At 34.0% G+C, this 14,306-nt stretch overlaps 1 protein-coding gene and 1 non-coding gene across 2 annotated transcripts; one reads left to right on the top strand and one right to left on the bottom strand.

Annotated features, from left to right (window-relative positions):
- The first annotated feature begins 10,563 nt into the window (after nt 1-10,563).
- LOC135275027 (small nucleolar RNA SNORA21) lies at nt 10,564-10,699 on the top strand. Its single transcript, XR_010342750.1, has one exon. It is a non-coding gene; the product is annotated as a small nucleolar RNA SNORA21 (small nucleolar RNA).
- A 2,105-nt stretch (nt 10,700-12,804) lies between these two features.
- LOC105715286 (large ribosomal subunit protein uL22-like) lies at nt 12,805-13,203 on the bottom strand. The gene has a single exon (XM_064375769.1). It carries the CDS (start codon nt 13,201-13,203, stop codon nt 12,805-12,807), a length of 399 nt encoding a protein of 132 aa, XP_064231839.1.
- Nucleotides 13,204-14,306: the final 1,103 nt, after the last annotated feature.

Here is a 14,306-nt window from a genome sequence, read left to right as displayed (position 1 = left end):
AGTAGTTTCACAGTTTCAGGTCTTAGATTTAAGTCTTTAATTCTTTTTGATTTGATTTTTGTATATGGCATGAGATAGAGGTCTAGTTTCATTCTTCTTCATATTTGTATCCAGTTTTCTCAACACTATTAACTAAAGAGACCATCTTTTCCCTAGTGAGTGTTCTTGACAACTTTGTCAAAAGTAAATACACTGTAACTGTGTGGATTTGTTTCTGGGTTTACTATTCTGTACCATTGGTTTATGTGTCTATGTTTATGCCAGTACCATGCTGTTTTGGTTACTATAGCTCTGTAGTATAATTTGAAGTCAAGTAATATGATTCCTCCAGTTCTTTTTGCTTAGGATAGCTTTGGCTATTCTGGATCTTTTGTAATTCCAGATAAGTTTTAGAATTTTTTTTTCTATTTCTGAAAAGAATGTCATTGGTGTTGTGACAGGGGTTGCATTGAATGTGTAGATTGCTTTGGGTAGTATGGACCTTTAAAAAATATTGATTCTTCCAATCCATAAACATGGAAAATCTTTCCATTTTTGTGTGTACTCCTCAATTTCTTTCATTAGTGTTTTATAGTTTCATTGTAGAGATATACTATTTATTTGGTTAATTTTTAGGTATTTAATTTTGTTTGTGGTTACCGTAGGTGGGATTACTTTAAATTTTTTTTTCAAATTGTTCACAGTTGGCATACAAAAATGTTAGTAATTTTCTTATGATGACTTTGTATCTTGCAACTTCACTGAAATATTTATCAGTTCTAATAGTTTTTTTGGTGGAATCTGTAGGTTTTTCCAAATATAAGACACATCATCTACAAACAAGGATAATTTGACTTCTTTCTTTCCAATTTGGATGCCTTTTATTTCTTTCTCTTGTCTGGTTGCTTTAGCTAGGTCTTCCAGTATTATGTTGAATAACAGTGGTGAAAGTGAGCATCCTTCTCATGTCCCAGATCTAAGAGGAAAAGCTTTCAGTTTTTTCCCATTCAGTATCATACTAGCTGTGGGTCTGTCATATATGGCTTTTATTATGTTGTTATGTTCCTTTTATACTCAGTTTTTTTAGTTTCTCTTTTTAATCATGAAGCGATGTTGAACTTTATCAAATACTTTCTCAGCATCAATTGAAATGATCATATGATTTTCGTCCTTCATTCTGTTGAATTCACATTAATTGACTTACATATGATGAACCATTTTTGTACTCCTTGGATAAATACCATTTGGTCATGATTAATGACCTGTTTAATGTATTGTTGAATTCATTTTGCCAGTATTTTGTTGAGGATTTTTGCATGAATATTCATCAGAGATATTGTCCTGCAGTATTCTTTTTTTTTTTTTTTTTTAAATGTCTTTGCCTGGTTTTAGTATCAGGGTAATAATGAATGAATTTGGAAGTATTCCCTCCTCTATTTTTCAAAACGGTTTTAGTAGGATTGGTATTCTTTTTTTTTTTTTTTTTTTTTGAGACAGAGTTTTGCTCTTGTTACCCAGGCTGGAGTGCAATGGCGCGATCTCGGCTCACTGCAACCTGCACCTCCTGGGTTTAGGCAATTCTCCTGTCTCAGCCTCCTGAGTAGCTGGGATTACAGGCATGCGCCACCATGCCCAGCTAATTTTTTTGTATTTTTAGTAGAGACGGGGTTTCACCACGTTGACCAGGATGGTCTCGATCTCTTGACTTCGTGATCCACCCGCCTTGGCCTCACAAAGTGCTGGGATTACAGGCGTGAGCCACCGCGCCCGGCCCAGGATTGGTATTCTTCTGTTTATGTTTGGTAAAATTCAGCAGTGAGCTATCAAGTCCCAGGTTTTTCTTTACAGGAAGACTTTTTATTATGGCTTTATATTATTACTGTTATTGGTCTGTTCACGTTTCAAATTTCTTCATGATTCAATCTTCATAGGTCATATGTGTCTAGGAATTTATCCATTTCTTCCAGATTTTCCAATTTATTTGCATCTAATTGTTCATAGTAACTAATATTAATCCTTTGAATTTCTGCAGTATCAATTGTAATGTCTCATTTTCATCTGTTTATTTGCACATTCTCTTTTTTTCTTACTCTGACTAAAGATTCGTCAATTTTGCTTATCTTTTCAAAATAAAACCTTTTTGTTTTGTTGATCATTTGTATTGTTTTCTTCATTTCAATTTCATTTATTTATGCTCTGACCCTTATTATTTATCTTTTTCTCCTAATTTTGGGTTTGCTTTTCTCTTGCTTTTCTAGCTTTTTAAGATGTATCATCAGGTTATTTACATGAAGTTTTTCTTCTTTTTTAATGTAGGCACTTACAGCTATGAATTCCCCTCTTAGTATTGCTTTTAGTGTATCCCATAGGTTTTGGTATGCTGTATTTCTATTATAATTTGTTTCAAAAAGTTTTTCGGTTTCTTTCTTAATTTCTTCATTGGCCCACTGGTCATTAAGGAGTATATTGTTTACTTTCCATGTGTTTGTATAGTTAAAATTCCTCTTGTTATTGATTTTTAGTTTTAGTCTATTGTGGTTAGAGAAGATGCTTGATATTATTTTATTATTTTGAATGTTTTAAGATTGGTCTTGTGACATAATATATGGTCTATCCTTGAGAAATATTCATGTGCTGAGGAAAATAATGTGTATTCTGCAGCCGTTAGATAAAACATTCTGTAACTATCTATTAGGTCCATTTGTTCTACAGTGCAGATTCAGCCTGATGTTTCTTTGTTGATTTTCTGTATGGGAGATCTGTCCAATGCTGATAGTAGTGTATTGAAGTCTCCGGTTATTACTGTATTGGGACCTGTTTTACCCTTGAGCTCTAATAGAATCTCCCTTATATATCTGGATGCTCCATTATTGGATGCATATATATTTACAATTGCTCTATCATCTTGCTGAATTGAATCTTTTATCATTATATAGTGACTTTTTCTGTCTCTTCTTCCAGTTTTTGTCCTAAAATCTATTTGTCTGATATAAGTACAGCTACTCCTGCTCTTTTTTTGGAGTGGAAAATTGTTTTATATTCCTTTATGTTTAGTCTTTGTGTATCTTTATTAGTGAAGTGTGTTTCTTGTAGGCAACAGATTTTTGGGTCTTGTTTTTTCATCCATTCAGCCAGTCTATGTCTTTTGTTGGAGAGTTTAGTCCATTTACATTCAATGTTATTATTGTTAAGTAGGGATTTACCCCTGCCATTAAAAAATGTATTTTCTTGTTGTTTTGCAGCTTTCTCATTCTTCTTTCCTTCTTTCTTGTTTTCCATTTAGTGAAGGTGATTTTCTTAGGTGGTATGCTTTAATTTCTTGCTTTTTATTTTTCATGTATCCAGTATCCATGTTTTTCAATTTGGGGTTACCATAAGGCTTTCAAATACTGTCTCGTAACCCATTATTTTCAGTTGATGACAATGTAACACTAATGGCATATACAAGCAAACAAACACACAAGAAGAAAATTAATAAAAACTCCACACTTTAACTTTGTCCCCCTGATTTCTGTTGTTTCTCTTTATATCTTATTTTAATGTCTATGTCTTGAAAAGTTTTTGTGGTTATTATTTTTGACTGGTTTATCATTTAGTCTTTCTACTTAAGACAGGAGTAGTTTTCACACCACCATTACAGCATTATACTATTCTTTATTTTTCTGTGGGCTTACTATTATCAGTGAGTTTTGTACCTTCATATGATTCCTTCTTGCTCATTAACATTCTCTTCTTTCATATTGAAGAATTCTTTTTAGTATTTCTTGTGGGACAGGTCTGATGTTGATGAAGTCTCTCAGTTTTTATTTGTCTAGGAATGTCTGTATTTCTCCTTCATATTTGAGGGATATTTTTACCAAATCTATTATTTTAGAGTAAAAGGTTTTTTCTTTGGCATTTTAAATATGTCATGCCAATGTCTCTTGGTCCATAAGGTTTCCACTGAAAAATATGCTGCCAGATGTACTGGAGCTCCATTGTATGTTATTTGTTTCTTTTCTCTTGCTGCTTTCAGGATCTTTTCTTTATTTTTGACCTTTGAGACTTTGATTATTAAATGCCTTGAGGTAATCTCCTCTGGGTTAAATCTGCTTGGTGTTCTTGTATTTGAATGTGGATACATTTCTCTATGTTTGAGAAGTTCTCAGCTATTATCCCTTTGAATAAACTTTCTAACCCTATCTCTTTCTCTACTTCCTTTTTAAGGGCAATAATTTAGATTTTACAAATTGCGCTTTGATAGAAGGGAGACAGTTTGACCTAGTCACAACAGGTTAGAGACATAAAGGAGCATTGATAAAACAAAAGTAGGAGAAGATCTACAAGAAATAATGATATTCAGATTTTTGAAATATGAGTTGGACCAAAAATATGAACAAAGGAGGTGGTGAAGATGTGCAATAAAAATGGGACCTGTGGGGAGGGCCTTGTAGCTCTACATAAAGATGATTCTATAATTACTCCAACTATTTCCTAATATTTCAGAATCCAGTTCTTACAAGAGTAAATAATGGCTAGACCAGCTTGACCAACATGATGAAACCCTGTTTCTACCAAAAATACAAAAATTATCTGGGCATGGTGGCACATGCCTGTAATCCCAGCTACTCAGGAAGCTGAGTCAGGAGAATCGCTTGAACCCCAGAGCAGAGGTTGCAGTGAGCTGGGATTGAGCCACTGTACTCCAGCCTGGGCAACAGAGTGAGACTCCATCTCAAAAAAAAAAGGAAAAGCAAATGTTGTTATTAATTTAATTGCTTTTTCCTAGATAGCTTTCAATACTTGGCAGCAGGGTGTAGTAGCAATAATATGTACTTGGGACTCAGACCTGAAATCATAGCCTGACTCAGGCCAAATGGCAATGTAAAATCTAGAGTGAAAAGGATCTTGAAATATTCAACTGTGCATCTCTTTCTTATCTACAGCTTCTGACCATTTGCTCAGTAAGCAAAAGCATGTTTGTTGCCTTAGAATTCAGTAGGACAGGAAGATAAAGAGAAATAACAGCTAACTTTCAATAGTTTTTATTTTCAATCTGGACCTTTGAGCATAAGAAGAGAAGGCTGTCTGGGGTGTAGAACAAAAGATATCTGGTACAAACATTTTTCTCTTCTCAAGGGGGTATTCCATGAAGGTCAGCAGGCTAGAGGAGGAGAATAAAGGAAGGAAAAGGATGGTAGTCTCCTTGTAAGAGGTCTGGGGAAAGGAAATCTTATAGACTAACAGTGGTGCATATGCCCTGTGAAGAGTTTTAAAATATTTACTTGGACCGTCCTGCTGAGATTCTGGTGTAATACAGAGCGAGGCACATGTATGCATACATTTTGAAATCTCCCAGGTAGTTTTGACATGCAGTTATTCTAATGTAAGACGTAACATCTGACTGAAGGTGGGCTCCCAATAAATGTTGGCCTTTCACTTTCTTCCTTTTCATTACTTCCACCATTACCCTCATGCCCTCATCATGTTAAATACATATTGCTGCAAAAGCAGCCTCATTAGTTTCTCAGGCTTTAACTTGGCTAGATAAAATCTTTGCTTTTCTGTTGTCATCACTATGACTAAAAGCCACTGATGAATTTATTCTCACTTTTAAGGTCCCACATCTCTAAGTTTAATATTTTTCATAAATTCATGCCAACATGCCTTCTCTATCCTAATCAGCCCTTCAAATTTTCTGCTTTAGGTAAATTCAGCTACATAAAATTAACCATAATACAAAACATCTCTTGTTTATTCAGTTAATAAGTTTTATCATTTTTGAACTATCTTGTGCTCATTGCTTTATATTTATTATCTCATCAATCCTGAAAACAACCCTAGAAAACAGAATGGTAATGTTATTTTATCAATTAATATTTTTTCAGTTTTATAAAGAAACAATTGTGCTTTGGGCCTTTTGAAATCTTGTTCTTCGAAGTGTGGTCTGGACTAACACCCTTAGAATTGCAGAATTTCCACTCTAGACCTACTGAATCTGAAACTCAGAAAAGGCAATTTAACAATATTCTTAGGTAATTCATTTGCACATTACAGTTTAAGAAGTTCTGCAAATGTAAATGCTTAGTTGGTTTAGCATACACTGTACATAAGGCCCTCAGCTATCTGTTGATTGAAGACAAGTAGTATTTATGTTAAAAAGAAGGGACTAGTGGTGACTGAAGTATATAAATAAAAATATGAATAATGTATGCTTATTTTCTATGAAGAAAAATGTTAGGCGTTTTCCGTTTATTGTATCATCCTGTAAGCAACAACAACAAAACACTAACTTGAATCATTTACTTTTGGACTATTCAACTCCAACAACCCGTTAGATAAATTTTAAGCAATTTCCAGATGAAGGATGACTATGCTTGATTAGTTTCATGACTACTGTATTAAGGGAAGTCACTAAAAACTATCATTATAGTCTTTTAAAGAAAACTTGATGAAAAAGCTTCTTAACAACCATAACACCTGATTCTAAAAATTAACTATAGTCTATAGTACTATGATATCTTCTTTTAAGATATCCAAAGAATAAATGCCATTACTCAGTTTGACTACACATAGTTACACACTAACTAATGCTAAATAAATATTGCAAAAGAATTTCTATAAACATCATTATCTAATACTACTGCCATAGTCCATTTTTGCTGCTATGATAGAATATCTGAGGCTGGGTAATTTATAATAAAAGGAAGTTTATTGGCTTACAGTTCTGGATGCTGCAAATTCCAAGGTTCAGGGGCTGGCATCTGGTGAGGGCCTTCTTGCTGTATCCTCTCATGGCAGAAAGTGAAAAGTAAAAGGGCAAGAGAGAAAGAAGGGAGTAAACTTGCAATTTTATAGCAACATCAATCCCACCCATGAGGGTGAGGCCCTGATGGCTTAATCACTTTCTAAAGGTCTCACCTGTTAATACTGTTAGAATGACAATTAAATTTCAACATGAGTTTAGAAGGGGACCAACTTTCAAACCATAGTAATTATGGCTAATTATTATTATAATAATTTGGTTTAACCACCTATTATGGACTGAATATTTGTGTCTCTCCAAAATTAATAATTTGAGGACCTAACCCTCATTGTGGCTATATTTGGAGATGAGGTTGAATGAAGATTTAATTAAGGTTTTAATCAATTAAAATATCTCATTATGTATATGCAAATATTTCAAAATCTGAAAAAACAAAAAAAAGAAATTTGAAACACTTCTGGTCCCAAGTAGTTTGGATACGGGATACTCAAACCTGTATTAGAGTCTCAACCTGTGTTAGAACTCAATCTGTGCACCTCAGTTCCATAGAAGTTGGTGGATTTCTAGAGGAGGAAGAAACATAAAATCTAAAATATAGTGTAAGAACTATATTTTATAGTATAAATTTAAAATATAAATAATATATTATATTTCATATAAAATATGTTATAAATTTATATTTATGTTATAAATAGAAAAATAAAATATAGGTATAAAATTTGGATTTTACAAATATAAAAAATATAAGTACAAAATTTATAAAATAAATATATAATAATAGAAATTTAAATATAATAGAAATTTAAAATATAGTTTACTAAAATAAACTTTAATTGTGGATATTCATAAGAAATCATCAAGACAATAAAAATGGACATTGATTACTCTTAGTTTAAAGAGGCAAAAATGAGATAACTTTAATAACAAAGATCTCATCTAATATTACCAAAACTCTATAAGGAAGGGACTGTGTTCTTCTGTTGTAGCACAGGGATAGCTCAGTGCCTGGGCAAGCACAATTGGCTAGAATTTATATTTATAGAATGAATAATAAAATAAACAGTGTTGTACCTTGAGACTGCAAGCCTTAGTTATCTATGTATGAGGCAGATCTCAGTTCTTGACATTTTACTTGCATTTCTATAAGAAGTAGTTTATTTGTGGAATAGTGACAGTGAAAAATTGTTTTACTAAGGTTTATATGTTATTATTTCTTTGTAATTTCTTTCATTTACCGAGTACACACAGTACAAATACACACAGTAAAAAATTCTAGTGTTCTTTCCGTAAAGTTTCCTAACGATTCACTGCTTTCCTTAGGGGCAAACACAATTCCTTGGTATTTTTGATCCATTCGTAGTTACTGGTAAATGCAAGCAAAATTTAACTTTATTCCATTCATTGTTGTTTAGTGGATGTTGCTCTAAAAAAAGCAGGTGTTCTTTTTTTATGAGGTAAACTTGTAATTAGAATGATTTGCATCCCACAGATGAAATGCTGTCCAAAATTCAATGATCCGGAAGCGTTCTTTGAACGTTAAAGTAAAAATGTGTATTGTACTTTATTACTCCTTGATGAAATTGGACTTGGCAGGAGCAGAGTCTGGATTAATGCCAAGTTTATTCCAAGTTTGCAATCAGAAAGCTGGTTGCACCAGAAATCAAGGCGGTAGCTTCTTACAAGATCATTGGGCCAGAAATGGACATTACCAAGGGCTGGACAGAAGAAGGGGAACTAACATTTATTCATTAGTAACAATTAATATAATGTGATGTAAGGATTCCTGGACCTTGGCTCAAGACACCTGAGAGTCCCCTTTGTTTCTGAAGAGCTGCTTTACCTTGAGAAACTGACTTAGTTTCTCTGGAAGATATCATCTTGCCTATAAAACAAATTTTCAAAGATCTCTTGAAAGACCAATATTCTATAATTTCCAAAAAGGCTGGACATAAGTTGTCTTAATGATTACAACACTTCTTCATTGACTGTCAAGTGTCATAGAATCTAAAGTATTACTATTGTGTTTGGACACAGATTAAATGAGTTTTTTTTTTTTTTTTTTTTTTTTTTAGAGACAGGGTCTAGCTCAGTCTGGAATTCAGTGGTGCAATCATAGTTTAGGCTTTGCAGGCTGCCTCTGCCACAACTACTTGGCTCTGCCTTTACAGTGTGAAAACAGCGTTAGACAATAAATAAGTTAAAGGGTGTGGCTGTGTGTTAATAAAACTTTATTTGCATACAGGTAGTGGGCCAAATTTGGCCCCTAGATTGTGGTTTGCTGATGCTTGCTTTATAGTAATGCTCACATTTTGCAGACCAAATCATATTGAAGCCTTAAACTCCTAGGCTAAGCTATTTTTCTGCCTCAGTCTCCTGAGTAGATAGGACTACAGGCACAAACCATTGTGTCTGGATTTTTTAAAAAGTTTTTTTATAGAGAGTGTGTCTCGCAATGTTACCGAGGCTGTCATGAACTCCTGGTCTCAAGTGATCCTCTTGCTTTGGCCTTCCAAAGCACGAGGATTCCAGGCATGAGCCACTGTGGCCGGCCCTGTGAGGTTTTAAAGTGATGTTGAACATGTACGCAACTACAAACATAGCCAACTCAAAGCTGGGGAATGTATCACACTCCCGGGTTTCCACTTAACCTCCAAAATTTAGGAATTCTCAATTTATGCTTTCAGGATTTTTACATGTAAGTTTTCACCAAAGTCAGCTGATTTGATGTGTACATGCTATTTTTTGGCTCCCCAGAAGTTTATTGTACCTTGTGTGACTCTAAGTATATCTCTCTGCACATGTAGGCTTGTTTTCTTTACCACAGTCAGCAGCAATGGTGTCTTCTTGGATGTTATGCTCTAATGTTGGGAAGCAGTAGATTAAAAAAAAAAAAAAAAAAGGTATCAGACAAAGCTGAGATTGGAACCCTGTCTCTACCAGTTACCACTTTGATCTAAATCTCAGTTTTCTTCTCTGCAAAATTTAATAAATAATAGTAATTTTTTAGAGTTGATATAAACATTAAATGAGATTATCATTTAAAATATTTAGCTCAGTGGCTGACATCAAATAAAACTTGAGTATATTCTTGTTATATTTATTATGATCATGTTCTTGGAGACCAGATAATTTTCTCTTTTTTCAATGTGCTTAGAAGTTACCCCAATAAATATATTTTCGTTTTCAATTGGGTGAGAATTTGGTTGTTAGAGTCATATCATGGAAGTTTCATTTGCACCCATGTTCCTCTTATTTCATTTTTAAAGTAGCAGCTTCATTGAGATAACATTCATATATCAAATGATTCACCAATTTAAAGTTTTGACTCAATGATTTTTATTGTATTCATAAAGTTGGGCAACCGTCACCACAATCAATTTTAGAACATTTTAGAAAAGAAAAAAAAACTCATGCCCATTAGCAGTTACTCTTCTTTATCTCATTTTACCTGTAAAAGTGAGAAAAATATTCTTACCTAGACTGCTTCCGGAATAAATAAATGTTGAACAAATGGGTGGTAGATAGTAGGTGAGTATATAATACAAATAAGTTTGAGATTAATACGAAAATATTTCAATAAAACAGATACAATAAAATTCATTGAGTTCTGCTTCAAATCATAGGGTAACAAATTCTGTGGAAAAGGGAACATAGTATTTCTTTCGACAAATAATGCTATTATTATATGATCTATCATTCTTTTTGGCAATTGTCACAAAAACATTCATAATTCTTGACTTAGCAATGGTCTTCTGGGAGTATATCCTTAAGAGATACTTAAAATTTGCAAAAAGATTTTTGCAAGAGTTAGGCTTATAATTAGAAAATAAAAAGACACCCCCTTTTTAAAAGCACTCAATGGGCCTGTGGCTAATGACCTACTGAGCTGTCAAGAAAAGGGATAATGAAAACACTGCTTTTGGATGAAGTGGCAGCATGTTGTGTTGTTTTGCTTCAATCAGTGGTGTGACAAGGCGTTAAAAAGAAAAAAAAAAAGAAAAGAAAAAGACATCAAAGATCTTCCTTCCTTCCCACTGAAACAATGGTACCCAATAAACCAAACATTTCATGCTTTTGTTTAAAACCACCATTTTGTAAAAATTCTGTTTCACAGGTACAAATAAATCTAAAAGAACTAAATTACTTCAGAGAGACCAAATCTTTGTAGGTGAGCAATAGATGGAGAACATTTCACCTGGTGCAGTTGCTGAGGCTCAGTCGGCATAGGTAGAAAAGTAAGCTTCCAAACCAAAGATAGTCTTTGCTTTGAGGAAGAGAAACCTGCTAAACCTCTGAGCTGGTATAAAGGCTTTACATCTGAGGAAGCTTCAAATGCAAAGAAAATGCACTTCCCCAAATAATTCTCTTACATGAGTATTTTATTGAGTAATCAAATATTGGGGTCAGGCCTGCAAAGGGAAGGATTTTCTATTATCTTGCAATTTCATATTTAAAGATCTCTTATTTTCATTGTTTTCTGAACTCAGAAATCTTGGGGTTGGTTTTGAAGACACAAAGTTGCATGGTCTCACTGTCCTGCAATCCTGCAACAATGACTAAAAGGAGTGACAGGTGTTAGCAAGGACAAGGGACAAGTGAAACTGTCATACATTGCTTTTAGAATGTGAAATGCTACAAGTACTTTGGAAAATGGCTTAGCAGTTTTTTGTAAAATTAAACATACACTTGCTCTATAACCCAGCAATTCCACTCTTATTTGCCCAAGATAAATGAAAATCTATGTCAGCAGAAACACTTGTACCAGAATGCAGCTTTCTTCTTCTCCAGTGTCCCCAAAGTGAAAAGAACCCAAATGACCTTTAACACATGAATGGGTAAACGAATTCATCAGTGGAATACTATTCAGCAACAAAGAGAAACTACTGATACATATGACAACGTGGACAAATTTCAAAAAATACTATGCTGAGTCACAGAAGCCAGACATGAAAACATACTGGATGATTCATTTATATTTCATTTTAGAACAGGACAAACCAATATGTGGTGATAGAACATTGACAAGTGGTTGCCTTGGGATGGAGAGAGGGGAGGAGAGTGGGGTTAACTGCAAAGGAGCTGGAGAGAATTTTCTAAGGTGATAAAACTTTTCTAGATCTGTATCGGTGGCTATATGGAAGTGTGCATTTGTCAAAACTTATTGACTTGCACAATTAAAATCTGTATACTTTATATAAAATAATCTCAATAAAATTGACTTTAAAAAATTTACTTAACAAATTCAGATAAGTCTTCTAAATGGTAATTTGCTGAAAACTATTAATTTTGGTGTTCCTTAATACAGAAAAAGAAACCAATAAGGAAATTGGAACAAGCTATGTAACTAACAGCTGGGCAACCGCATAGCCAAATTATGGTACCTTAGTGTTCAATAACATTATTCAGGGAAGTTGAATTCTTAATTATTAACACCATGTCATAATATGGCAAATGTTTAGGATATCAACATAAACATTTAGCTAGACTAAAAACTAGAATTTTATAGATTGCTGACATTGAGATTAATGGGACTCATAGATCTAAGCTCTACAGCCATGGGAAATAATCATAGTCATTAGTTTTAGCTGATTCTCTACCTCACTGATAATGTATAACCAAAATAACAAGAACAACCAGAAATCACACTGTTCGCAAAACTAAGGTAGTAGAATAGATCAAACATGTCTGGCTTAAGTGATTACATTTGTAAAAGTTAATTGTCATTCTTTTTCAATAAGAGTAATAAAAACTTTGCGGAAATTTGGCATACTAAAAATTCTCATTTCTAGCCTTACTGTAAATATTACTATTTGTTAAATATTCTTCTAGTTTATTATATTACTAAGCAAATCAAACAGCATAGTGTTTATCTATTTGTGGGCTTTTGTATAAAGGATAGTATTATTAAAATTTAATGAAATCTTCAGATTGTGTATTTTATTAATATATTAGTTTATGTTTATTTCCAAGTTTAGCAACAGCCAATACTTGTGAAGAAGTATCTTATTTTTTATTTTAGCTGCATTTATTTTAGTGCTGAATTTACTCCTGTGCCATAAGGTTTTGTTTCTTCGGTTTCTTTATGATATCTTCTTCTGGGCAACCTCCACTTCCGGTTTAGGAACAACCTGTTCCTTTTCAGTAAGGATCATCTCAACGTGGCAGGGAGAACTCATGTATGGATTAATCTGACCATGAGCTCTGTAGGTCCGGTGGCGCTTCTTAGGTGCTTTCTTCACTTGGATATGCTCGATGACCAGAGAATCTACATCCAAACCCTTAAGTTCAGCATTACTCTCTGCATTTTTAAGCATATGCAGCAAAAATTCCGCACTCTTTTTGGGCCACCAACTTTGTGTCCAGCCCCACTGCTTGGCCTGGGTATACCTGCCAACCCCACCATTGTAATGTCGGAATGGTACACGTGGTTTCTGTAAAGTGACATCTTTCAGATACTTCGTGGCTTTTCGTATATGCATACCCTTGATGGCCTGGGCAGTTTCACAAGTGTTTTTAAAGTGAACGTGAAGATTGGCACCTGTTGATTTGCATGATTTTGTGGGATTCTCCGTGTCAAGTGAATAGCGAAACTTTTTCACAAATTACCCCAGGCCGCTTAGGGAAAGAGAGTGAAGAAATATCTTAATATAAAATATCCATCACATTTATGTGAAAATACTAGATGACCAGCGTTTTTATTCTGATGTTCTTCCACTTCAGATCATGTTATCTCCTTAGGACCAATGTGTTCATTTTGTTTTGTTTTGTTTTGTTTTGTTTGCATTCGTTGGGGGCCAAGTTTGGTCAATTCTAATACATGAGCTGAAAAAGAAAATAGAACAAAAGAAGTAGCTCACTGTTAGCCAAATTATTTTAAAAATTGTATTCACATGTACCTAGGAAGATTTTTATAAACCATGTTTTAGTGTCACCCTTAAAAGAGTGTTGTAATTCTTTTCCCAAAATATTTTTGGGGGCTACCTGTTTCTGTTTCTGTATAAATTTAGCAATTCTGCCCATTGCTATAATTATAGCAGCCTACTTCTATTATAATTTTATTATTTATATTATTATTTTAAAGGCACTGCCAACAATTAAACACTTTATTCAGAAATATCATAATTAAGACAAGATTTTAGAGTACTTAAGTCTTTGGGATGATCAGAATTTAGTGCAGTGTACTGAGAACTGTTTCTGAAGCCTATTGTAGCCAACTCTGTACCATGCCCGTGTTCTCTAAGCTCTTAGGATTACAGTCCACACCAGCAGACTTCCAAGGACACCATGTATGTGTCTTTGAGTGTTTTCTCTGGCAGCCTGAGGCCACTCTGCTATTGCTAGTAACAGGCTGGAAGTATGAGGAAATTTTCACTCTTCAGGAGCAGCACTCAACAGGATTTAATACCCAGCTTTCTTGCCCTGTAGTCAGGACAAGGCTGAGGTGCATTTTCTACTTGGCTCCCAAAACCCAAAGTGGTAACGTGCTTAATGATACACTCTTGTCATTGTGTTAAGTTATTGCTGTTGTGTTAATAAAGTTGCCTCCGTTTCCTGTTTCACTTTCTCATTCTACTCTTAGTGT

This window comes from Aotus nancymaae, unplaced genomic scaffold, assembly GCF_030222135.1.
Source record: "Aotus nancymaae isolate 86718 unplaced genomic scaffold, 86718_ANA_hifiasm-v0.15.2.pri h1tg000014l, whole genome shotgun sequence".
NCBI classification, from domain to species: Eukaryota; Metazoa; Chordata; class Mammalia; order Primates; family Aotidae; genus Aotus; species Aotus nancymaae.
This window is presented reverse-complemented; position numbering and strand designations above follow the sequence as displayed.

What these genes read in the sequence shown, in the direction of transcription:
- LOC105715286 (XM_064375769.1), bottom strand. Translation starts at nt 13,203, where the DNA reads ATGCATATACGAAAAGCCACGAAGTATCTGAAAGATGTCACTTTACAG.